This window comes from Camelus bactrianus, chromosome 26, assembly GCF_048773025.1.
Source record: "Camelus bactrianus isolate YW-2024 breed Bactrian camel chromosome 26, ASM4877302v1, whole genome shotgun sequence".
Classification (NCBI taxonomy): Eukaryota; Metazoa; Chordata; class Mammalia; order Artiodactyla; family Camelidae; genus Camelus; species Camelus bactrianus.
This window is the reverse complement of record NC_133564.1, coordinates 32233278-32259443: the sequence shown is the minus strand read 5'-3', so window position 1 is coordinate 32259443 and position 26166 is coordinate 32233278. Positions and strand designations below refer to the sequence as shown.

Genomic DNA, 26166 nt, shown 5'->3' with positions numbered 1-26166 from the left:
CCCTTGACAAATGTGAGCATGTTTAGGATCAGAATGCGTGACACCTGACCGGTCATCCTACACTTTCCTCGGCCAGCTTCCTGTGCCCTCCCCCGCATCCTTTCTCTTACTTCTCTCTCATTCTCACCGATGCCTCGTCTCGGCTAGACATCGATCAGTAATAACGGATGCCCCTGACTGCTCCCCGTGATGCATCAGGGAATTTACGTGCCTTGTCTCCCGTTAATCCACATATGACCTCAGATGCGAAAGCTCAGCGTAATTGAAAATCTCGACCGAGGTCACAGCCCTCATTCCTATTACCGCTGATTCAAGCGTCAGTCTTTCCCCTACACCGAGCGGCTCACTTCTCCGCCATCGGGTCTGATGGTGGGGTGATATTTACATTTAAAAACAAACTCCAGAACACTGAAAAACATCCCTAGTGTAAGGGGTGGACGTGAGGGATGGAATTGCCAGCGTGAGCGGCCCCATTTAGCGCAGAGCGTGGGCTCAGCGCCCCCACCTGTATTCCACAACACATCAGGGAACTCGGGAGACCTCACCCGCTGTGGATTCACTTAACAGAGAAGAGAATTGATTTCACCCGAGATGACAGAGCTGGGGTGTGTGGCTGGTTCCGGGCTGGGGCACTTTCCACTGCGGGTGAGCAGGTGAGCTCCGCCCCCGCCCTCTTCCCAGGTACTCCAACCCTGAAGCTTCCTCTGCCCCGAGGGCAGCTGGCCCACCCGTCCAGCCCTTCCAACCTCTTGTGTCCGGAGGAGCAGAGTTACTTACTGCTGGAGACTCCAGAAGAACACCCCCCACCCCTAGTCTCCTCTGTGTGTATTTGTTTAGAATTGTAAATGCCTCTTTTCCGGTAGGGGCTTAGAGCCCGCTAAGCCTCGGGGTCCCTTTGGGTGGTTAAGACCAGGATTCTAAAGAAAGATGATTCTTCGGGTCCTGTCCAACTCCCGAATTCCTGTGACATCAGGACTGTGAATAATCAGCCTGGCCCAAAGCCAGGATGGGCTGTGCTGCTTCCATGGGGAACTTCCTCCCCTCTATAAAAACAGGTCCGCCCTGGCTTGGCTCTCTAGTGGCGGTCCACTGGGCATCCTCCGGCTGCAGAGAAGCCCGCCCACCCAGGGCCTCCGACCCCACCCCCTGCCTTGAGATTTAAAGGAGGCCAGATCGGTGCGGGGGGACTGGAGCCAAGGTCCTGCAGAGCCCAGGGCTGGAGAGAAAGCCTTTCGGAGGAAGGAGGGAAAGAAAGAAGACAACAGCAGCGGTGGAGGTGGGTTGAATTCTGTGCTTTTCTGTCCACCGTCTCCTCTTCTTTGTCTTAAAAGTCTTTCTGAGCCAATGAAGGGACATCTAAACTCGGGACCGACTTGGCAATTCAGGCAAAAAGTGAGGGTTAGCTAGAATGTGCAAGCGGGGGAGCTTTCTTTCGGAATGTGCATCTAATTGGGATGGCTGAAGTGTTTGAAGTGTTTGGAGGGCCAGCGGGCCAGGGGAAGAGAGAGGGGAGGTCGGGTGTATTTCCTGTAGAAGGGATCTCCGCTTGCAGAGGGGAAAGTGAACAGAATGACACAGAACTGCCCTGAATAGGCAATGGAGCACCTCATGACCAACAGGCAACCCATGCAAAGGGCTGCCTGGGGGCGTCTGGCGTGGGTGTTCGGCTGGGCAGCCCCCTTGGTGAGCCCACGGGGAAACTGAGGCTGGGGCTGGGCAGAGGGACTTGTCCTCAGAGTCATCAGGTGGGAAGTGCTGGGAGAGAGGAGAGGGGACAGTCAGAGACATGTGTCTGGGGTCCCCCCACACTCCCCACCTCCGCAGCTGGTTTTGTCCTCTGGCTTTTTTTTTTTTTTTAAGGGGGAGGTAATTAGGTTTCATCTATTCATTTATTTATTTTTAATGGAGCTACTGGGGCTTGAACCCAGGATGCTCTACCACTGAGCTATACCCCCCCCCCCCCCCCCGGCCTCTGGCTTTTTGCCCAGGTGCAAAGGGATGGCTTCTTTGAGAACTTTTCAATTACAGGGGAAAATAACAGCAAACTTTTCTCTTCCCAAAGGCTCTCTAGGTTTTCACTGCTATTATCTTTATTTTCTTAGCCTCACAGGGAGGGAGGGAGGTGCAGGGAGGGAAGGAGTGCTCAGGTTAACTGATGACAAACTCATGCTCAAAAGAATGTGGGAATGATGATTTCTGTGGATGGTCATGGGGGTCTCCTGCAGCCATCTGATGAAACAGAAAAAAACTCTGTGTGTGTGTGTGAGATCCCATGAAGAAATTCTCAGATACAACTGGTAAGTGGAGTTGCCTCAAAAGGATTCCCTAGTAATTCTGGCCCGTGGGCTGGAGACACCAGACACTGACTGGCCCAGATCAATAGATGCCGGTCAGAGCAGACAGGCCCCAGCCAAGATGCCATGAATATTGGAGCAGAAATAGCTCCAGCCTACCCATCAATTTATTCTCCCTAAAATGTTCTCTGGCTCCCGTCAAGAGCCAATGAAAGCTACTCTCTGCCCAAAAGGCCTGGTCTCTGTGCAGACTCTCCAAGACCTGCTCGGTGTATTTTGTGAGCCCCGGTATCAGATTCTCCCAGTGACGATGCTGCTCTCTGTCGCTTCCTCACCGGCCTGAGATGGTCCCTGCTTCGGAGGGACCAGCAGTGATCCGGTTATTATACTGTGATCAGCATGTTGGCGAGCAGAGCTGGGGACCAGTACGTTTCAAACGACTGTTACCAGCATCCAGCCACGACTCTGGTGCTGTGACATGAAACCACCAGCACCACGTAAGGCTTTTTGTAAATGGGTGGCTGGGACCCAGGCATCCAAGGGGGTCCTGTCACTAATCTGCCTCCAGGAGTACTCCCTGTTCCAGGGTTTTACAGTGGCATAAGTGGCCCTTTGGCTAGATCGTTATTTGGAAGGAGCTGTGCTGGCTGGAGATCTTCCAAATATTCCAGAGGGTCAGCAGGTGATTTTTTTTGATCAGAGGCCGAGGTGGCAATGTGGTTTGTAGCATTAAAAGTGCACTTAGTTCTAGTCAAAACTCAAAATCCATGTGCTTCTCTGAATATCCAGTGTCTGGAAGGGAGGCAACATTTGGGTTTTGAGTTGAAATGTTCAGTTTCAATGACTATTTGGCATCGGCAGTCTCAGAATAAAACTTTTCTTTTCTGTGAGTGATTTTCAGATCTGTTCTGATAAGATGGCCAAGATGGACAATGAGTGACCAGAATATTCTGTTCACTCCCTCTCTGGGTCATTTGCTTTGCAGAGGGAAACTTCTGTCTATAATTTCAGGTGGTTAACCTCATCCTAAAGTCAACCAGCTCACAAAACCATGTGGTGGGTCTCAAATTAAACCAGATTGAAGGGGGAGGGTATAGCTCAAGAGGGTATAGCTAAGCAGGCACAAGGTCCTGGGTTCAATCCCCAGTACCTCCATTAAAAAAAATTAAATAAATTACATCCCCTTGCAAAAAACAAACAAATTAAAAAAACGTAAACTAAACCAGATTTACAAAGTGAGGATGATTTGGATTCATAGAAAGTTCGAGGGAGAAAGAATCTTAAAGATCGTCCGCGTTGGTCCAACCCCGAGTTCAGCCACATCATCTCCTGATCTTGGCTTAAGTGTCTACTTACCTATAATGACAGTAGATTGTCCTAGTGATATTTTGTACATTTTATATTCCACTATCCTGCCTGGGAAAAGGATTTCTGTAGAAGGGCATAGAGGGCCAGATAAACCTCTCGATCGCCTGAAAGTTAAGACCTAATAGGAAGGGGAAATGAACTAGGTGCTGGGCACACGGCAGGCATTTCATAGACAGTTTTGGAGGGCACGGCTCAGGCATGTTCTGGTGCCGATCACAATTCCCCAGGAAATGCGAACAGCTCTTCTTCTTGTAGAACTGATCCAACTGGGTGTCTTTAGCAGCTGCCCACACCATCTACGCCCATGACCATGACCCAGAGCGTGACTCTTGGCCAGCGGGGCCAGCGGAGCTGCACGGGATGACTGCGTGATGCTCCTGACAGATACACAGTGGGTTGGAGCGGTTCGTTTGTGAATCGACCTACAAAGCCTGATTCCACCTGGAGGTCAGGCTGAACCCAGATCCTGGGAGCCCTTTGAATGAAGAGCCTTTTCTGTTTATTACATAGTCACAAATATTCCTTCGACTTACAACCAGACATTAGGGAATACAAAGTGAACTCCTCCCCGTAAGGTCCCTACATCCTTAGAACTCCTGGTCTTTCAAAGCCACACTTCCTCTTAGGGATGCTTTTGGAGGGAGAGCCTGGGGTGCGTGACTCATACACCTCTGCACAAAGAGAAGTGTTCACACTGAAGATTGAGGGGTTCCAGCTGCTTGATGCTGTGAGCCTGGACCCCAAACAGGGGGCCCATCTTGGGGCTGTGCTTTGTCAGTATCTCCCCTCCACTGCCTGGCTCACTCCTACTTTTGTTCCATAAACAGTCTATACAGCATCCATTGCAGAAAGCTGAACTTGACCAGCTTCCCTCACCAGCAAGAATGAGCTATATCCCGTCTCTCGCATTTCAGTAGGGGACCCCTTCCTCTGCGTTCCCACCTCCCAGCACCGCCGCCACCCCCTACACAGATCTCACTGGGCTGTGACGGTGACTTGTCTGTTTGCTTCCTAAACGAGGAGGTTTTGAGGACAGAGCATATGTCTTTCCACCAGGGAGCCCATGCATGGTGCATGGTTGCTGCTTGTGTTTGATGGTGATACGTAGTCATCACCTGTGAATTTAAAAGGAGGAAACCAGAATAATTAGGGGTATGAGGTGGAGATGAATAGGATGAGGGGTCTGATAGAGGCAGGAAGGAGGCGCCCAAGAAAGTTCCCAAGTCCCTTAATTAGAGACCTTTGCTGGGGCATTTCCTTGAAGGTAGCAGAAGGAGGCTCAGTGGGCAGCCATTAGTAACCTACAGATCATCTAAAACAGAAAGCCCACCATTCACTTGCTCTCTGCTGGCTTCACCTGTGATCACTGTTCACAGAAAACAGGAACTTGTTTTTGTTTTTTTTTTTTTTTTTTTGCCCCATTGCAGCAAGAAACAGTGTCTGCCACCTGGGTTGCAGAAAGAAAGGGAAGATTTGTGGGGTTTTTTGTTTTGATTTTTATCTAAGAAGCTTCAGTTTTCTTATTTTTCTTGCCTAATGTCGCCGGTTTTCAAACACCCATGTGGTCTGTGTCAGACAGCCCTTACTCAGCATCTCAGGCCTTATCTTCCAGCCACCTTGGCCACTAACTCTGGTCTCCTCTGAGAGTCCAGAGTTGCCCCAGACTGTTTGCTGTAAATAGCCTGGGAAAGGCAAATTTGAAAAAAAAAAAACTGAACAAGAAAAATCAGATAAAAGATGCCACCTGGTAATCCGGGAAATCGTGGCCCCTGGTAATACTGATTTGTGCACAGAGATGAAGGATGTGAAACTTGATACCCACTGTAAAGAATCCAGTTACAGGTTATCACAAGATGTCCAGATGATCTTGGATACCAGAGTTGATATTAACACTTGAACTTAAGGATGACCCCATGGAAATTGGCTTCCCTCCTAGTCCTAGTCCTCATTCCAGGGAGAAGCTGTAAACTTTGACACTCCCCGGTCTGAAGGGCACTCCTGACAGTATAAGTTACATGCTTCTGCCCTGGTTGCCATGACAACTCAGCAGGGTGGAAAGGATTAGCCCAATAGAAAAAATGGGGAACCACACCCAGCCTGTAAGTAGGGGATGGAGTTTGAAGCTGGGGCCCCCTCCTTGAATTCCCACCAGCCACTCCCCTCCAACAGCAAAGGCTGAGCACATGAAAAAACGTGATGGTCCAGCATCAGTAAGGGTTGTGGACAGAGTGACTGACCGACTGTCGGTTTTTTGACAGAACTGGGTATTCTGGGCTTGAGTCCCGATGGCACCCCTTACAAGACACGTCACCCCGGAGCAAGTTCCTTACACTTTCTTGAAGTTCAATTCTCTGATCCGTAAAAATGAGCTAATCGCATTGACTTAAATGATTCAATGGGTGCCTGGCAAGTGGTAAGCCCTCCCGTACCGGATGAGTAGGTGGCATTAATCCACACACGTTTCTCAAAAACAGGCTATCACGTCAGCTTTCACGTGAGCCTCCTGACGTGTGGACAAATTTCGCAGGTAGGGAGGCATTCAAAGCTTCAGAACATTTTTCCCCGATCCAAGTGTGTTGAAATCTGCAAGGGGACTGAAGAATGACCCAATGATGGTGTATTTAATTACATGTAGTGACATTTGCTTTAGGGAGTAGAAGGAACTACCTGATGGCTGAGCAGGACTCTTTATCAGATGAACACGAGGTTGCAGATTTGTTAAGACTCAGGTTCCAGGGATAACACCTTGCTGCACTGACCGATGGTGTTAGCTTTGCCAGCTGACAAGGATCTAAGTTCATCAGGAAAAGGTGTCTTTTGTTTTTACCGTAGGAGGAGGCAGGATGGACTTCTAGTTTGCTAGACCCACCACCACTGCACTCCTTGAGTTCCCACAGATAATCAGGACTCCCTGGCAGAGGGCTGAGAGTTGAGGCAATGACAGTGCTCAGTACAGGTTGTTCTGAGTGGCCAGGTTAACGTCGTGTAAAATTCAGACACAGGTCAGGTGCCTATATTTTGAAGATGCTTTGGCGAGAATTCCACCCTGAGTGACTGAGTGAGAATGCGGGGAGGGGATGGCATGCAGGGTACAGGAGAGGAAGCCACTCTATTCACCTCATTGGACTCCATCCCATCAGATAAAAGCATGTTCTTGTCTTGTTCCCTAGTTAGAAAACGTCCCTTCCGTTCAGGAAAAGAGAAAATAAGTGTGCGCACAAAGAAAACTATCTTTTTGAGAACACTAAGACTTGCTTCCACGATGCCAATTTCTTAAAATTTTTTTTAATTAAACTTCCTTTAATGAAATAAAAAACAAAGGGTGCATTGTATAATATTTTGTGGTCACAGCATAAAGCAATACAATTAGTTCATATAACTTTGGATATGGTGAAGATGGTTTTTATCCTGAGTGCATGACCTCTATAAAAAGTGGGACCTGTAGGGGTGGGACCAGAGCCACCAGGATAATTAATGTCTCTGAGCTGGGCTCCGACGCTGGTCCAGACAACAGGTGCGCTTTCTGGGGGGAGCTTACACCCCCTTCCCAAGGCCCGCTTCTCCCCACCGCCCCCATCTCACCTCCCCTCTCATCCTGACTTAGTGACACGCCTTTGCTGTCCCAAGGAATTCTGACCGTTTCTTTTCTAATTTGTTGGCATCCTTCCTGGCGTGGTGGTGGGGGATGGAGGAAGAGTGTTGTTTGGTTTAAAGTCATGAGTCATCTTGGGGTATTTGTGCTGCTGGAGACTGACTTTCTCTTACTCAGATCTCCAGAGAGCAGCTTTGCAAAGCAATAACAACCCAAGAATCGCCTTCACCACAGATTAAGTTAGCAACCCTTGCCCACGGTGTAAAATTTGATACTAGTAGCAACTTACCTTTCTCTTTCCCTTGCAATCTCCATCCTCCTCCAGTCTGCTTACATTGCTGCCTTGTTCTTGCTGCCAAGCGTGGAAACTAAGAGAGTCCTCGAGTCCTTTCATATCTGGGGCCACTGCACAGTTTGTCCCTAGAATCACAGACATCAGACCGACTGCGTGCGTCCAGGGCCATTATTGCAGCTCAGGTTACTGTTTGCGTACCGGTCCCCGTTTCTAAGTGTTTCACAGTTCCCACAGCATGGAACCCTCGTTACAGCATCTGTTCTCGGAACAACAGAAACCACAGAGGGTTAGCCCTGAAGGAAACCTTGAGTCCAGCCCACTCGGTTTTTGCATCCCTGGGAGCCGATTTTATGTCTCAAAATGTAGGTACTTTTTGGAAAGACAGCACACTTACTGGTATTCGGTCACATTAACCTTAGGTGAGCTAGTGTTATCGGTTCCTTCCCTGGGAGCAGATGTTTCTGGGGGCAGGTGGAGAAGGTTGGAGGACAGTGGCAGGACGGGTCAGGCAAAGGGCAGTAAAAGTCCCTGGGGCCACCTTCCACTGCGTTTCCCCAGGCCCTCCCTCCGGCTGTCCCTTCCCACGGCCTCGCCCCATCCAGATTCTGGCCGTTAAACTGGTGCTCATCCATCAACACCCCCATGGCACCACTGCAGACGCAAACCCTGTGCTTCTGGCCAGCGTGGCTGGTTTCCCACAATGGCTCTGGGAGACGGACCCCCCCCCCTTCCTTGGTTACCAGACCATTGTTCCCTTCTCCCCCGGAGCAGTCATCATTCACGGTTGTTTAGAGGCCAGAGAACAGAGTCACTTTGTCTCCACAGCCAAGCAGGACCCCGCATGGCATCCGGGCAGGCAGATCAGTGCCGCCCTGGAAACAGACGCGCGGGCTGGTCCCGCACGAGGATGCCCACCCAGGCAGCCTGGAAATCCAGGCCATGCTTTCTCGGCCACGTGTCCTGATGTTTCTAATTTGTAGATTTTTTTTTTTTTTTTTTTGTCAACTTGCCAAACTCTGTGTCTACTCAACTCCATCCACAGAGAGGGTACCTTTTGCAAGTCTGCAAAAATTGACGTTGTGGGCCAGGGTGGGCCTGCCAGGGGTGGGGCCTTGGGATATTGGGGACCACGGGCCATATAACCATCCCGCTGCCCCCTTCATACAGGGATGCGTCCAGTGATTCAGGAATTCCAGCCCCATGAAAGTCAGCGATCCTGGTGGTTTTCTTTTTCCTTTTCTTTCTTTGCGTCCATTCTTTCCTTCCTCTTGCTTCCTTGCATTTTCAGTTCTTTGATTCTGGGAAACTATTAAGTAGAGATAAAAGGAAGAAAACACAGAAAAAAAAATTACAAGTCTTTGTATGTATAAAATGAGCCTCCTTCAAAGGACTTCTTAAGCTTATTCCTCAAATCTCACCTCCCACCAACCTCACATGGGCACTCGGGCCCCTCCCTTTGGTGGGAGCCCACGAGCCAGGGTTGCAGTTCACCCTGGCAGGGGACCCCCTGCTCCGAGTCCAGTCCGAGTTCACAGTGTTCACTCGTTTCTTGTCCAGGCACTGCCCCCAGATCTGCACGCTCCCCTCTCACACAGGCAAGACCAGGACACACTTTTCCTCCCTCTCCCTGGCTCCCCGGCCTTGGGACGGCACTGCCTGTCTGCAGGTGGGCTGGCTCATTCCTTTGTCATCCTCTCACCCCACCAGGCCCGACCAGCTGCCGCATTGCCTCTGCGCAGCGAGGGTGGAGCCGTCACGTGGTTTGTGTGAGACTCATTGTTACTGGGTCAGCTCCCGGCCCAGCAGGGCCAAAGGGGGCGGAGGAAGATAAGGACCGATAGAAAGAGAGACAGGCTCCGACTGTCCCGAGCAGAAGGCAGACACACTCCTCTCCCCTTTGCGCTGAGTCTGTAGTTGCCAAAGGGCTGGACAAGATGCAGCTGCTGGGGGGGGGGGGGGACAGCTCAGTGGTAGAGCGCACGCTTAGCATCCCTCGTCCTGGGTTCAATCCCCAGTCCCTCCCTTAAAAATAAATACATAAACCTAATGACCTCTTCCCCCAACCAGAAGAAAAATTAAGTTGCAGCTGTTGGTGCCTTCACGCCCACGAGCACCCCCCCCCCATTTGTCCAGGGAATGCAAATATCTTAATCCTTTGTGTCTCGCTTTGCAATTTCCCAACATCTAGGAGGGTATTCCACTGAAGAAGATCTTGAGTTCTTGAAATTACATAGTAACTGGACAAGCATCCAGTCCCCCCCCCCCCCGACTCCACCACCCCCGCAACCCGTGGGAGGGAGAGTGAGCCCAGTGGAGGGACTGGCAGGCAGGCTGGAGGAGGAGGCTGCGTCGAGTTTCCGGTGCTCAGTGCTCGGGGCTGGTTCAGGGTCTCATTCAGCATTTCCCCCTCGAGTCCTCAGAGGGTAGAGCTCTCCCTGTCCCCAAGGCTTGGCTGACATAATAAAGGATGGGTGCCCCTCTAAACAGGTGAAAAATGATTAACAGCAGGAAGAAGGAAGGAAGGTGTTGACGAAGGTGTATTTTAAAAGGTTCTAAGTAATGGGATGAAATTCAGAGGGGTAAATGGGGGGTATTGGGGAAAATTTGGAGAAAGGGGACATTTGAGGACAGCTGGAGGGGTTCCCTGTGATCAGAAGAGTCCCTGGGCGCTCCTGTTTGGATGGCCTCAACCCCCTACTTCTCTGGAACAGCCTGAAACCTGTGAATAGTAGCAAGCTTCCTGCTTTGAGTGAGTAAAGGGCCCCGAGGTGGCAACCCCCAGCCTGCCCCAGAAGGGGCCTTGGGCCGGCCAGATTGGAACAAAGGCTCAGATCCTGGCTTCTTTCTGTTTCTTTGCGATGGGGCAGGGGCGGTGGGAGAGGGGCATGCTGGCTGGCTTCTGAGCCCGGGGCATCTCAGGGACCAGACTCTCTTGTCCCCTCCACAGGTCACTCCCAACCAGCCCACCCTCCCTTTATTTTCTGTCCTTGCTCTGAAGGGAGCTTGTGGCCATTTGAGGGGCCAGTCCACCCAACAGGAAAGGAGCCAGGCCAGGATGCAAGTCCTGGAAGTTTCTGAACCGACGGGACCCTTGGCATCCTTGGGATGAGGGGGAGGGACCTTGTGTTGTTGTGACTGAAGGGAAGTGAGTCAAGGGAAGAAAAGCCCTGATTTAATTCTTGCGGACGAGGGAGCGAGGGGGCTGCCAAACCACAAAATAACACCCGACCAACTAACCCACTTTGAGCTGCTGGGGGCCAGATCGCTGGGCAAAGGTACACAGAACCAAGAATGTGGGTCCAGGAAGATCTGAGTCTAGTGATCCAAACCAGATGCCTCCCTTCCTTTCTGCAAATCTGCACTTCACAGGGGCCGGTCTCTAAAAAAGAGCTGGCTTGCCGATTGAGCAGCGGGGAGACCTTCCTTTGTTGGAAGACAAGGCATGGGAGTTGTAAGTGGAGGATGCAGGCAATCTGAGGTAGGCTGGCTCTGTGATGTGCCGAATTCCTATGGTTTCCTCTGAAAAAGTCAGAGACGGGACATTACTGCAGTTCCATCCAGTTAGTCAGCCCCAGGGTAGGAGTTCACATCCAGGGAAATCAAGCCAGTGCCCTGAGGCCCAGGGCTGCCAAGAAGTGCCAGAAATGGTCTCAGCCTTCAGCCCACAGAAATGTCTGGGCAAAACCGTCTTCCAGCAACCCACATCCATCAATGGATGGATGGATGAACAAGACGCAGTCCATCCATACAACGCAGTGTTACCCAACCTTAAAGGAAGGAAATTCGGACACACGCTACAACATAGATGAAGCTTGAGAGCATCATACCAAGCAAAATAAGGCAGACTCAAAGGGACAGATATTGTATAAGTCCATCTATATGGGTACCTGGATAGTCGAACTCATAGTAAGTCGGATGGTGGTTGCCAGGGGAACGGGGAGTTACTGTTTAGTGGGTGCAGAACTTCAGTTTGGGAAGATGAAAGTGTGGAGCTGGATGGTGGTGATGTTTGCACAACAGTGTGAACTTAATGCCACTGAACTGGGCACTTAAAAATGGTTAAGCTGGTAAATTTTATGTTACGTATATTTTACCACAATAAAAAATATATACAATTTTAAAACCGCCATCTTCCAGACACTTTTCGTGGCCTCTCCTGCTGTGGGAGCTGACGCTGGAGGGACCAGCAGGTTCCTGAACCTTGACATTCTCTATGACATCTCACATCACACGATTAAGCTTTTTCCCTCTCCTCTTCCAGAATTTCACAGACACGCTGAGGACATGATGAACGCCACGAGGAGGGGGCTCTTGTGTGTGCTGCTGCTCTGGGGAGCCGTCTTTGCCTCGCCGAGCCAGGTAGGGGTGTGCGGTGATGCACTTGGACATGCTCCCCTCGGTGGAGGATGCTGGGAGCTAGGCGTGAACCCTAGGCACTCGTGGGGACTAGAGGAAACACTGCTGCTCAATGCCTTCTTTGGAGCTGTTTTTAAAGGACATGTTTGAATGAATCCATAGAGGATTTATAAAAGACAGTACGTGCATGTGCTGTGAGTCATGGAAGCAGGCAAGCTTATATATTTATCAGCTTTTATATTTATAAAAAGACTTAAAAAAGTCACGAGTGGTGGGGTGGAGAGTATAGCTCAGTGGTAGAGCACATGCTTAGCATGCATGAGGTCCTGGGTTCAATCCCCAGTACCTCCATTAAAAAACAAAAACATTAAAGTAAGTTAAATTGAAAACTTAAAATTCACTTCCATCACACCACACGTGAAGTGCTCAGTGGCCCCAGTGACCAGTGGCTACCATCTTGGACGGCACAGATATTAAACATGTCCGTCATGCAGAACGTTCTTCTGGACCCACTAGTCTAGAAGGGGAGGAAGAATTAGACAGGAAGGTGGTGGACACTCCGCCTGGGCTGGTTACCTGAGTTGGGTGGGTGGGGGGGGGCGGGGCTCTGGGCGGATGGCATCTGATTGGTGGGTTGATGGTGGTCATCTGGTTTGATCACCTTTGCACCTTTATTCTTAAGACGCCCTGCATGCGCTGACCTTCCTCCACCCCTGGTGTCTTTGCAGGAATCCCACAGGCGGCCCAGGAGAGGAAGCAGATCCAGAGGTGAGCTGTCACTGAGCTGGAGAGGGGTCCAAGGGGGCGATCTCGGGGTTCAGGGTGCTTCAGGCTCTGTCAGGGATTTTCTTCTCCCAGCTTACTCAGCCTCCCTGAAGGTGACACTCTGCAGAGATGCCGTGTCCCCACTCACATAGGCTCAGAGAAGACAGGGAACAGGTTCGCTCTCAAGGGATCAGGCTACCGGGAGTCGCGTGCTGCTGGGAGCCTGCGAGTTCCGCAGCCCAAAGTGCTGTTACTCAGAGGAGAACAGAGCCCAGAGGGACTGCGTGACTTTCCCAGGGTCACACAGCTGCCAGCCTGCGCTGTCCTGGTGCTCCCGGGCCCTTCCCTGGGCTGTGATCCCTGCACTCCCGGACGCGACTCAGCATCCTTGTTAGCGAACATTTCCGTGTCTCCATTTCTGTGGTTCGTAACACAGGGACGACTGGCCTGGGTTACCTCACGGAGGTGCTGCGGGAAGACTTTCTCTGTAAGGCCGCATCTAGATTTGATGCTAGAAACCCCAGGAACATTCCCACTATACGATCGCAAGAATGAAAATGCTAATGGCCTGGTTGTCTAGACTCTGATTTAAAGAACCAGTAAGCCCAGCTGCAGGTCCCAAATCACCTCTCTTCCCTTATGACCTACTTCCTTTGGGTCTGGAAGACTCGGCAACACCCCTTTTAAAGTGGAAGTTTCCTCAGAGTGAGTCACGGCTTCCCTCTTTCTGCCCTCGCTGTTGGACAGCACAGTGTTTCCTGCAGGCGGACCCTGGCCCCCACCCCCAGACCCTCTAAAGAAACAACACTATTGTTTGCAGGGAGCATCTGTCAGTACAGTTCATTAAATTTCAAGATCTTTAAAGGTGGCATTCTGGTTTGCAAACCGAGAGAAAGAGGGCAAGAGTGTTAATGGGCATACTTCAACGCCTGTTGTAGCAAAAATACTAATGGAAGAAGCACATTTTCTGCACAGTCTAAAATGTCCTTTTGTTTTGTTTTGTTTTGTTTCGTTTTGTTTCGGGCCAGCAAAGCATCATCTCAGTGTGGGTAAGACTCACGTGGCTCAGAAACTCCGATAGGCAACCGCATACATGTGTATATGCTTGATGAATTAAAGTTAAAAATTAGAGTGTTACTTAAATGTGTTTTGATAGATAAATTCTTTCAAAACAAGGGCCTATCAGAGGAAAAACAATAGAAGGAGGCTTCAGTGACAAAATATTTGTTGTCTTCTGGCTGAAAGCAAAGATGGAAGAAAGGATGGATTATTCTGAAAGTGAGCAGGACCCGTGTGTGTGTGTGGGGGGGGTGACAGGGGCTGGCGTCAATTTAGGGTGAGTCCGGCCCTAAAGAGGCCCGTCTGTTTTTCGTTACAGTGACCTGCAGAGATGAGAAAACACAGATGGTATACCAGCAACACGAGTCGTGGCTGCGGCCCCTGCTCAGGGGCAACCGGGTGGAGCACTGCTGGTGTAACGGGGGCCAGCCCCAGTGCCACTCGGTGCCTGTCAGAAGTACGTGTCCACGAGCGATAGATGCTGGGGGGGGGGTGGAGAACAGGGCACCCTCCTACACGGTGGGTGGGAATGTAGTTTGGTGCAGTGATTATGGAGAACAGTATGGAGGATCCTTAAAAAATGAAAAATATACTTACCCTATGGTCCAGCCATCCCACTCCTGGGCATATAACCAGAGGGAACTCTAATTAGAAAAGACACATGCACCCCAATGTTCAGAGCAGCACTATTTACAATAGCCAAGACATTGAAACTACCTAAATGTCCATCAACAGATGAATTGGGTAGAGAAATTGTGGTATATATCTATATACACATACACACACATACACACAATGGAATACTACTCAGCTATAAAAAAGAATGAAATAATGTCATTTGCAGCAACATGGATGGACCTGGAGATCATCATACTAAGTGAAGTAAGCCAGAAAGAGAAAGAAAAATACTGTATGATTTCACTCATACGTGGAATCTTAAAAAAAATGACACAAATGAACTTATTTACGAAACAGAAACAGACTCACAGACATAGAAAACAAACTTATGGTTACTGGTGTGGTGGGAAGGGATAAATTGGAAATTCGAGATTTGCAGATACACACTACTATATATAAACTAGATAAACAACAAGAATCTACTCTATAGCACAGGGAACTAACTATATTCCATACCATGTAGTAAGCTACAGTGAAAAAGAATATGAAAATGGAAAAAAAAAAAGTATGTGTCCATCTCAGCCAGAGGGTCCAAGCCTTGTCCGTCATGGTCCCCAGCACGTCCAGCCTTCACCTGGGGACTCAGGCATGCTTGGCCCCAGGCCAGGGGGATGGTGCTGAGCAGAAAGCAGGAAAGGCGGCGTGCCTTACCTGGCCCACCTGTAAAATGGGAGGATAGTAGTGTGGACTTTGCGGTGAGGAGTCCATGAGTTAGTTTTTGTAAAGTCCTTAGCATCGGACCTGCAGGTAGAGACCAGCCTTTGATTTTGACTCATCAAATGTCGGCGCTGCTTGGACAGTAAGCAGGGGTTTCCTGGCTTATACTTGACAGGCTGCAGCGAACCAAGGTGCTTCAATGGGGGAACGTGTCGTCAGGCCCTCTATTCCTCAGAGTTCGTCTGCCAGTGCCCTGAAGGGTTTGTTGGGAAGCGCTGTGAAATCGGTGAGTGGCAGGTGGGTGGGTGTGAGACAGGGACCCGCCAGTGTGAAATCCTACCCCCCAGACCCACCCAGAAAGGAAAGGAAGCCAGGGGCAAGGATCGTGGGGTCTTGGTGGTGCAGGAAGGATCACCCAAGGGTGGTTAGGAAACCAAAGCACTGGGCCCAACGGGCAGAGCCTTGGGCGGGAACCTGGAGTCTGGCTCTGCCCTTGTCAGTGGGGTGACCCCCCAGCACCCCCAGGAGCTGCAGCCGCCAGCCCACCTCCCCAGTCTGGGGTGATGACAGAGCAGAGGGGAGCCCCCTTTGGAAACTCAGCGAAAGGGGAATTCACATGTGAGATGTCGTGTGTCCTGCTTTCAATCAGATGCCAGTGCCACGTGCTACAAGGACAAGGGTGTCACCTACAGGGGCACGTGGAGCACAGTGGAAAGTGGGGCCGAGTGTGCCAACTGGAACAGCAGCGGGCTGGCCTCGAAGCCCTACAGCGGACGGAGGCCGGACGCCATCAAGCTGGGCCTGGGAAATCACAACTACTGCAGGTGAGAGGGCCGCCCTCCCCAGCAAGGAGGTTTTTCCTCTGGGAAGAAGCTGCCACCCTTGGGGAAGGCCCTGTGTCAGATCCCTCAGGTCCTCCAGGGAACAAATAGGACATTAGATAGGTAGATAGATAGATAGATAGATAGATAGATAGATAGATAGATAGATAGATAGATTTTAAGGACTTGATGCATGCTTAGGTAGCTGGCAGGTCTGGAAAATGTAGCCAGGCCCCCAAGACTGGAAACTTAGCCTGGAGTCGATACTGCAGTCCTGAGACAGAATTTCTTCCCCACTTTGGCTCTTCATGCCTTCACCTGATTAGATGAGGCCCACCCACATTCTCAAGGATCTTCTCCTTGACTTCAAGTCAGCTGATTGTAGATGTGAACCACGTCTACAGAATCCCTTCACAGTACCACCTTGGTTGGGAATTTGATTGAATAACTGGGCACAAGAGCCCAGCCAAGTTAACACTGAAAACCCCCCATCACTGACCACCCCTTTGTCAACATGGCACCCATGTGCCTCTCCTTAAACCATGCTTAATCTCCAAATAAAGACAAGTACAGGGTCACAGCTCCACCCAAGATTATATGAGAGACAGAATTCATGCTTCACCTCCCCTGGCCTTCTTTGGTTGAATTTTCAGAAACCCGGACCAAGACTCAAAGCCCTGGTGCTACGTCTTCAAGGCAGGGAAATACATCTCTGAGTTCTGCAGCACGCCCGCCTGCTCCAAGAGTAAGTGCAGCCTCCCCCCTGGCCCTGGAGCCTCACAGGGAGAAGGATCTAGAAGGACAGGGCTGATGGTCCTTCTGCAAACGAGGAGACAGGGAGTGGGCTGGTAGTTAACCACTTTGGTGTCAGAGAAAGTCAAGAGGCTTTGGTCCCCACCCAGGCTTGGCCTCTGCTAGCTGTTTGACCCCGTGCTGATCTCAGGGCACCTCTGACCCTCCATTTCCTCATCTACAGAGAGGGGCTGTACTGGTGGTTTCCAGCTCTTTTGAGAATGATTGGAAGTTCTCCATTTTTGATTAACAGAACTATTTCTCAAAATTTTTCTCTCAAGACTTTTAATGTGAGAAAAAAAACCCAGATTTAAAAAATACTAAGTGACAAAAAGTTACTGAGAATTCAGTGGTGCTTTCACAAATAATTGTTATCACAACAGTATTAAAAATATGTTTTAAAGTTCTAAATATACACGTACAAAAAATGTGCCTTCAGTCTACAGGTGATGCTGACAGACCTGTGAATTTGATGACTCTTTAGAGTAACTCAAAGCATCCTCCCCACCCTCCCAGATCTGGTATAAACTGGGATTCCCTGGTCCAGATGATTTTAAAGGTCCATTCTAATTATGCTATTTGTGTGGAGTAGTATACTTTGTCAGTTTCAGAGGGGGAGAAAAGAGGGTAAAATAGGGCAAACGGGTGAAAATATGCAGCATTTGAAGGTTTCTACTCTCTCTTCCTCTCCAAGCCCAACAAATCCTTCAGCGCCCTGGCAGACAAATCTGAGAAAACTGGGCCTCCTCTCATGTCACCCTCTTGAAGCACCGAGGTTCGCAGAAACAGGGAAACCCCTAGTTAATTTCCAAGCAGCACCAGAAATAACCCCGCTAGCGGAACGTGGCATCGTTCCCCTCCTAACCTGAACACTTGAGAGTCTCTCTCAACACAGCTGCCTAGGAAGCCACAGCCCGTGATGGAAGGGAAACACTAGATGGAAGCCACCAGCCACCCCACGTGAAAGGGCTTGAAGGAGAGAAAAGGGGAGGAGGGCTGTCACCCCCCTCCCCCCTTCACTGCCAGGCTGGCTGTCTTGGACGTGCCAGGCCGGCAGCTCCGTTTCCCCGCTGCAAGCCTGCACTGGCCTGCTTTGGCATTTAAGCGGCTTTGTTTCAGTTTGAGATTTCTTGTGTTCCAGAGGACGATGGGGACTGCTACTTTGGAAAAGGGTTGGCGTACCGCGGTACCCGCAGCCTCACCACGTCCGGGGCCTCCTGCCTGCCGTGGAATTCCATGATCCTGATAGGGAAGGTTTACACGGCGTGGAAGACCAACGCGCAGGCTCTGGGCCTGGGCAAACACAATCACTGCCGGTATGCAGCACAGGGCGGGGCGGGGCGGGACGGGGCGGAGGGCCCGTGGGGGTGGGAGAGGGTCTCGCATCGAAAGTTACAGCAAAGTCCCAGTGCGTGGGAGGGAACCATGGATATTACCTAGTCCAAACTATTCATTTGCTACAATAGCACTAACTGAAAAGCAAAGCTTTCCATGCACCCCAATGTTCATAGCAGCACTATTTACAATAGCCAAGACATGGAAACAACCTAAATGTCCATCGACAGATGACTAGATAAAGAAGTTATGGTGTATATATACAACGGAATACTACTCAGCCATAAAACAGAATGAAATAATGCCACTTGAAGCAACATGCATGGACCTGGAGATTGTCATACTAAATGAAGTGAGCCAGAAAAAGAAAGAGAAATACCATATGGTGTCACTTATATGTGGAATCTTAAAAAAAGACACAAACAAACTTATTTACAAAACAGAAACAGACTCACAGACATAGAAAACAAACTTATCGTTACCAAGGGGGAAAGAGGGTGGGGAGGGATAAATCGGGAGTTTGAGATTTGCAGATACTAACTATTATATATAAAATAAATAAAGTCCTACTACATAGCACACGAAACTATATTTAATATCTTGCAATGGCCTATAATGTGGGGGAGGGTATAGCTCAGTAGTAGAGTGTGTACATAGCATGCATAAGGTCCTGGGTTCAATCCCCAGTCCTTCCATTAAAGATAAATAAATAAAAATCTAATTACCCCCCGAAAAAATTTAAAAATAAAAATTTTAAATGTGAAATTATAAAAATGCTCAAAAAAGAATAATATAAAAAATTTTAAAACAGCCCATAATGAAAAAGAATATGAAAAGGAATGTATATGTAATGTATAACTAAATCACTACATTGTACACCAGAAGTTAACACATTGTAAAACAATTACACTTAAATAAAAATATAAATTAATTTTTTTAAATAATAAAAAAATAAAGCAAACAAAGGTCCTCCAGTTTTTCGACCCAAATCCCAAGTTAAAGGAGGTGTCCTGTAACCATTTCCTCCATCCTCATCTGTTTCCTCCTCATGTGGCACCTTTATTCCAACAAACCCTGAGTTTCCTCCCACCACAGCTCACAGTTCCTCCCTGACACTCTTGGGAGATGAGAATGTAATGTTAATGGTAGGAAAAAAAAAAAAAGGTGACAGTTGTTTCCGGAGTCAGGGGCCAGTCCAGAGCTCAGGGTCCTCCCTCCCAGCTGAGCCTCCTACCCCTCTTCCCTGGATTGTGATGTGATTGGAAACCTTCACTCCTGATGACCAGGAATCCAGACGGGGACACCAAGCCCTGGTGCCATGTGCTGAAGGACCACCAGCTGACGTGGGAGTACTGCGACCTGCCCCAGTGCGGTAAGGGCCGGCCTGGCCACCCCTCGCAACCCAGCCTCACTCCTGACTGTTTCTTTGGCCCACTCCTGCGTCTTCAGGGCCGTGGGGTTCAGACTGCGCAGCTGCCAGATTTTTAGGAGAGTCGGGCCTTCCTTGGTGGGAAGGAGGGGTTCCACGATGGAAGCAACAGTAGGATGGCCACACTCTTGGGCACGTGACAGGAAGGGGCGAAAGGAAGGAATGGAACACACCAGTTTCTCCTAGAAGGCATCAGTCAGGCTCCCGGCTTTTCTCTCCAGATGCCTTTGTTAATGATGATGGTGGTGGTGGTGACTACACGGGGGAGGAGAGCACACACACGTGGCTCCCTAGATAGCAAAGTGCTTCCACATTCTCACAACAATGTGGTAGGAGGTCATCTTCCTGTCTCTGAGTCACGTCACCTGCCCCAGGTCGCCGGGCTCCACGGGGTGGAGCTGGACTCTGATCCCACATCCCTGGGCTTCAAAACTTGTCCTGCTGTGAGCTCTTCCGCCTTCTCCCAGAAGCCAGTTAACACAGTGGGACGGGGTTACGATAGGGGGTGAACCTCATGTTGGCACACTTTGCTAGAAAATGAAACTTTAGAAATTGGGAAGGGATTGCTATTACTTGGTTCCTGTGAACACACAGATCAGCCAGAATGTTCCTCAGGGGGCACAGTGTTTAACTGGGGCAGGTAAGACACCAACTACCAGGTAACTTACAACCAAGATCAGGGAAGGTGAGGCCTCAGTGAACAGGATCAGAAGGCTGGCTGGGAGCTGCAGAGCTAGGAGTGTTCCAAAAGCTCATTGAGGAGGCAGGATTTCACTTGGGCCCAAAGGATGGGTAAGGTTGAGTAGATGGGAAAGCAATGGGGTAATCATTCCCCGGGAGGAAGCTGTGATGCCTCGTTATTTCTTAAGCCAAGAAATGGCTGCAGGAACAGACTAGTAATGAAGCAGAAAGATCCCCGGATTTGGGGTCAGGCAGATCTGGGTTCTAATCTGGGTGCCACTGTGATCTTGGCAAAAAATGTCACAGCCTCTGTGAAGTCGAGCGATGTGCGGGTTAAAGATAGTGTCTATACAGTGCGTGGCAGGTGTAAAACCGCCAACCGCAGGCTGTGGTTTTATTGCTCAGGAGGCGGCACCAGCACTCTGTACCACCTGCAAAAGTGCAGTGGCCCGTAGACATCCTGGGTTTCGAGACAAGAAGCCAGGATGGGTTTCAGGACCCCAGCCCAGGCGCACAGGTCTGATCCTGTGTTCTGCCCCTTTCTTGCCCAGACACCTGTGGCCTGAGACAGTACAGGCAGCCCCAGTTCCGCATCAAAGGAGGCCTCTTTGCCGACATCACCTCCCACCCGTGGCAGGCCGCCATCTTCGCCAAGCACAGGAGGTCTCCAGGAGAGAGGTTTCTGTGTGGGGGCATCCTGATCAGCTCGTGCTGGGTGCTGTCCGCCGCCCACTGCTTCCAGGAGAGGTAGGGAATGAGAACCAGCAGGCGGTCCTCCTCTCTAAGGTCTTGGAAGCAGGCTCGGTGGGGAAGAGCATCCTAAGGCCTTTTCTCCGTCAGGTTCCCTCCCCACCATCTCAAGGTGGTCTTGGGCAGAACGTACCGGCTGGTCCCTGGAGAGGAGGAGCAGGTGTTTGAAGTAGAAAAATACATCGTCCACAAGGAATTTGATGACGACATTTACGACAATGACATTGGTAAGATGTCAGACTCTCCGGGCTGCAGCTGTAACGCCAGATGGCACAACATGACCCGCACGTGCGCAGCCCCACATCCCCTTTTCAAGTCCCGCCCCTCCATCTGAGCCCCGCCCCTTCCGAGCCCTGCCCCTCCTTCCAAGCCTGTCCCTCCTTCAAAGCCCGTCCCTCCTTCCGAGCCCCGCCCCTCAACCAAGCCCTGCCCCGCTACCAAGCCCCGCCCCACTTTCTGAGTCCCGCCCTCTCTTCACAAGCTCCACCCTCTTCGTCCAAATCCGCGAGATTTAAAGCTCGCTCTTTTCCTCCCACTCCCTTCCAGCGCTGCTGCAGCTGAAATCGGACTCGCTGTCCTGCGCCCAGGAGAGCGACTCCGTCCGCACCGTCTGCCTCCCGGACGCCGACCTGCAGCTGCCCGACTGGACCGAGTGCGAGCTGTCGGGCTACGGCAAGCACGAGGCCTGTGAGTGGGAGGAACTCACGGCCGCATCCTGTCTGTCTGCGGGGCGGCCTGGGGCGCGCGGGGGCTGAGCAGAAAGAGGAAAAAGTAGTCCCAAGGGTGTCCAGCCCCGGGTCAGGCACTGGCACCGTGACCTTGGGGCCAAGTCCCTGCCTCGTGAGTCCCCACCGTCCGCTCCCCCTCCCTCACAGGGGGGCCATGCAGGTCCAGAGAAGTCTGAGTAGCGCAAGTGCTTTAAGAGCTGAAGAGTTCAAGGAGGTTCTGATTAGAAGTGGGGTGCGGTTAATTAAGGGTGAGATTCTTGTACTCTGCAGTTGGGTAGCCCTGACTGCACATCCTAGCTAGCAGTGTGATCCCCACCTGGATTTTAATTTTGCTCCAAGCCTCAGTTTCCTCATTGGTAAGAAGGGAGAGGACTAGCTACCTCCTTAAATTGTGAGGCTTAACTGGGGGCATCTGACCTCCCCCAGCAGACATTTGGCAATGTCCGGAGGCATTTATTTTGATGGAGGTACTAGAGATTGAACCCAGGACCTCCTGTGTGCTAAGCACACGCTCTACCGTTGAGCTATACTCCCCAACACCATCACCCCAGGCTTTTTTTTTTTTTTTTTTTTTTTTTTACTGTTACAACTCAGGATGGAGGTTTACATGGGCATTTAGTGAGCAGAAGTCAGGGCTGCTGCCAAACACCTGCAGTGCACAGGACAGCCCCCCACAAAAATATTATCTGGCCCCCACATGTCAACAGTGCTGCTGTTGAGAAACCCTAGGTTAGACAATACAAAACTGCTGTTTCTGTGGGTCAAAAGAATAAAATATTGGCACTTTCATAGAATTCAACTTAGTATGTGTAAACGACTGATAGATGGTAGCTCTTATTGGAAAGTTCAGCTTTTTCCTTCCAAGAGGTTTATAAATAACTTAATCTAAAGCCACAGGACGTATTCCCTCCTCTCTTTCAGCTTCTCCTTTCTATTCTGAGCGGCTGAAGGAGGCTCATGTCAGGCTGTACCCATCCAGGCGCTGCACATCACAGTATTTGTTTAACAGAACCGTCACCAACAACATGCTATGTGCTGGAGACACTCGAAGTGGCGGGAACCAAGACAACCTGCATGACGCCTGCCAGGTAAACACCAGCGCCTCTCCTACCCCAAGCCACCCCCACTCCAAGGGCAAAAGTGTTCCTTGGCCAGCAGGTTCTTAACCAAGGGAAAAAAAGTAGTAACCACAAAGGAGTGATTCATCTCAGTGAGGTGCTGGCGATTCCAGATGCGGGCCTCAGAGAATAAAGCAACTGGAGAAAGATCAAAGTCACCCAAACGTAAGAAATTGAAACTGCAGGAAATTCCCCCAGTGTCTGCATTGGAACCTCTACCGGGTACAGGATTTCCTGTAAGCCCAGGCGATTAATTGACTATCAAAGTGGTGGATTAAAAAATTCTTGACTTCTTCAAGGGCTGGAGAATTGGAGTCTGCTGCGTAGAAGGGGAGGGAGGAAAAGCAACTTACTGGGATGTAGGATGGAGATGATAGGTGAGAAGGAGCTTTAGGAACTCATGTTTGGCCCTAATAAGAGGGTTTTGTTTGTTTGTTTGTTTTACCCTGGGAAAGCACACTATTTCAGGCTCTCTGTGTTGGCATCCCCATCAGAGCTAGTATGTAATTGTATTTCATGATAACAAGACACCGTGAGGTACCACCTCACACTGGTCAGAATGGCCACCATTAAAGTCCACAAATAGTAAATGCTGGAGAGGGTGTGGAGAAAAGGGGGCCCTCGTACACTGTTGGTGGGAATGTAAACTGGTGCAGCCACTGTGGAGGACAATATGGAGGTTCCGTAAAAAGCTAAAAATAGAGTTACCATATGATCCAGCCATCCCACTCCTGGGTGTATATCCAGAGAAGACTAATTTGAAAAGACACATGCACCCCGATGTTCACAGCAGCACTATTTACAACAGCCAAGACATGGAAGCAACCTGAATGTCCATTGACAGATGACTGGATAAAGAAGATGTTGGGGGGATGTGTGTGTGTATACATACAATAGAATATTACTCGGCCATAAAAAGGAATAAAATAATGCCATTTGCAGCAACATGGATGGACCTAGAGATTATCATACTAAATGAAGGAAGTCAGACAGAAAGACAAATACCATATGATATCACTCATATGTGGAATTTTAAAAATAACGCAAATGAACTTATTTACAAAATAGAAACACAGACACAGAAATCAAATTCATCGTTACGGGGCAGGGAGAGGGGAGGGATAAATTAGGCGTTTGAGATTACCCGATACAAAGTACTATATACAAAATAGATAAAAACAAAGTCCTACTGATCTCACTCATTGATTATACCAGCCTGTCCTCCCCTTGGTCCCTTGACAGCCTTTGGTCTCTTTTTTGAATAATTTCTTCAGACACCTCAACCATACCACCTAGAATGACAGTCATAAAAGGTGGAAGACAAAGTGAAGCCATGATCTATCAGCTAGCATCAAGTTAAAAACAAAACTGAATCATTTTGATTCAATAATAACAGCTAACAGTTACCAGTAGTTTCAGTAAAAGTCATGCATTGTTCTTGGAGCTTTGCAAGCTTTCTCCCAGTGGAGTCCCAGAACAGCCTGATGAGGGAGGTAGGGTGATCTCAGTTTTGCAGGTCTTAGTGGCTGAAGCACAGGGAGCCTGGGGCTGCAAGCTAGTAAGTGGTGGAGTTACAACCGGGGTGGAGACCTGAGATGTCTGAGCGATTATCTCAGCTCCACTTTACAGCAGATACACAACCTAATTCTCTAGAGAACTAAGATCGGGGAGATAAAATGTCCCTCCCTGAGCTAAGCACTTTGAGAAATAGGATATTAACACTACATTCACCCTCACTTCCCTCCCCCGCGCCCCGCCCCACACCCAGGGTCTGCATTTTTGCAAACAGCTAACCGGTCCTCCCCTCCGCAGGGCGACTCCGGCGGCCCCCTGGTGTGTATGAAGGACAACCACATGACCTTGGTCGGCATCATCAGCTGGGGCCTCGGCTGTGGGCAGAAGGACGTTCCAGGCGTGTACACCAAGGTTACTAATTACCTGGACTGGATCCGAGACAACACGCGTCCATGACCAGGAGCCCCCGGGTTCCCTGAAGCACGAGACCCTGCTTCCCCCAGCAACGAAGTCGCACCAAGGCTGCTGCTTCGTCACACGGATTTCTCCAGCAGCCAGCACACCGCCCGCGTGGGGGAGGGGGAGGGTGGATTTTCACAGGTTCTTCCCACTTGGAAGTTTTCAGGGCTCAGGTCTCAAATGTACTTGGTCAGATGGGAAGACGGTGCCAACCCCTCCGGGGTACCACCATCCAGGGCCAAGCCCACCTCCTCCTCCGTCAACGTGAGCTGCTTTGGGAAGGGGACCGCACAGATGGAACCACGTCTCCGCAAAGATAACTAGATCTTTTCAGGGAAAAAAGGGCTGCATTAGGAATAGAAGGTCTATTTATGGTCACCAGGGAGCCCAGCAGGGACCTCCTAATAAGGGCTGGGCTGGCTGGCCAGATCATGCTTCTTAAATCTAGTCTCTAAATCAAATGTCGGGCTTTCCCTCACTCCAGCTCCAGCTCTTGGAAGGAAATCCGGTTGTGTACAGTGTAGTTCTTTTGTTTCTTTTCATAAGCCTCTTAATAGAACAGGAGATGTGTATCATTTTAATAACTGATAAAGTAGGCCCTACATCAATCCATCTTTGTTTTTCCTGTTGCCACAACCTGTGTGATACTGTACTGGGATAATAAATTTGGATATATTTTTCACATATTTTCCCAAATCCGAGTGGAATCGTTGTTATGTCCATGGCATCCACACTCTTATTCCCAAGACTCGTGTCCACGTTCTCTGAATCACTGGGAATATTTCCTTTCAGTCATTCAGAATCCCCGCAGCATACAAGGCACTGTGCTTGGTGCTGTGGACAGTGAAAAGGGAGAAGGAAGGGACTCTTGGTTTGATAGGAAAATTAGGTATTTAGAGAAATAACGAGGCAGAATGGAGATGGACACAAAATGGCAGAGAGAGGGTTTTCAGGATATTCAGCTGCAGGAAGCATTCAAGGATCTTAAGGGAAAAGTAGAATTTGGTCGGCTTTTCAAACATGGGGCAAGAGCTGGGCTGATGGAGAGGTGTGGGACAGGCAGTCTGGAGGCAAGGAAAGTCACTGCATGAAAATATGAGTCCCCAGAGCAGAAAAGGCAGGGGAGCGTGGGGAAAAACTGGGTGGGCCAGTTTGTCAGAAGTTGAGTTCATGCAGAAGAGCTCGGGTGGAATTGAATTAGGGCGCTTTGAATGCCATCTGAGTTTTGGACTTAATTCTGTTGGCAACAGGGAGCTGAGAAGACACTGAGCATGACCTTGCTAACACAGCCACACCCCAGTTGGTGGTTCAGACTGGAAGCAAGTATTTGGGCCATTTTTTCCCCCTTCCATTCTGTTTTGCTTTTCTGCTCATCAGAAAGAATTAACTCCCAGACCAGTCCACACAAGTATGTTTCTTAAGGAATGCTGCTGTCTGCTGCTCTTCAACTACTTTCTTAGTCACTCTTGAAATC

General features: G+C 49.9%; 1 protein-coding gene and 1 long non-coding RNA gene across 4 annotated transcripts; one reads left to right on the top strand and one right to left on the bottom strand.

The window, feature by feature from the left end:
* The first annotated feature begins 1083 nt into the window (after window positions 1-1083).
* Window positions 1084-25378, top strand: PLAT (plasminogen activator, tissue type). Its single transcript, XM_010957889.3, has 14 exons — window positions 1084-1276; window positions 11811-11908; window positions 12634-12673; window positions 14049-14186; window positions 15240-15350; window positions 15714-15888; window positions 16539-16630; window positions 17819-17993; window positions 19299-19384; window positions 20674-20869; window positions 20963-21099; window positions 21419-21559; window positions 22522-22688; window positions 24531-25378. Exons 2-14 carry the CDS (start codon window positions 11834-11836, stop codon window positions 24687-24689), a joined length of 1692 nt encoding a protein of 563 aa, XP_010956191.1. The 5' UTR covers window positions 1084-1276; window positions 11811-11833; the 3' UTR covers window positions 24690-25378.
* On the bottom strand, window positions 4225-9118 carry LOC123617640 (uncharacterized). Of its 3 annotated transcripts, none has more exons than XR_012502352.1 (3): window positions 8968-9118; window positions 7544-8855; window positions 4225-4777 (listed from the first exon to the last, which is right to left on the bottom strand). It is a non-coding gene; the product is annotated as an uncharacterized LOC123617640 (long non-coding RNA). The 3 variants fall into 3 exon arrangements; XR_006725805.2 differs by lacking the exon at window positions 4225-4777 and having other exon boundaries at window positions 4786-7805; window positions 8601-8855; XR_006725803.2 differs by lacking the exon at window positions 4225-4777 and having other exon boundaries at window positions 4786-7805; window positions 8715-8855.
* Window positions 25379-26166: the final 788 nt, after the last annotated feature.

Coding starts and splice junctions, on each gene's coding strand:
- PLAT (XM_010957889.3), top strand. CDS start 11,834: ATGATGAACGCCACGAGGAGGGGGCTCTTGTGTGTGCTGCTGCTCTGG. Junction 20,870..20,962: donor GCCCACTGCTTCCAGGAGAG/GTAGGGAATGAG, acceptor TTTCTCCGTCAG/GTTCCCTCCCCACCATCTCA. Junction 21,100..21,418: donor CATTTACGACAATGACATTG/GTAAGATGTCAG, acceptor ACTCCCTTCCAG/CGCTGCTGCAGCTGAAATCG.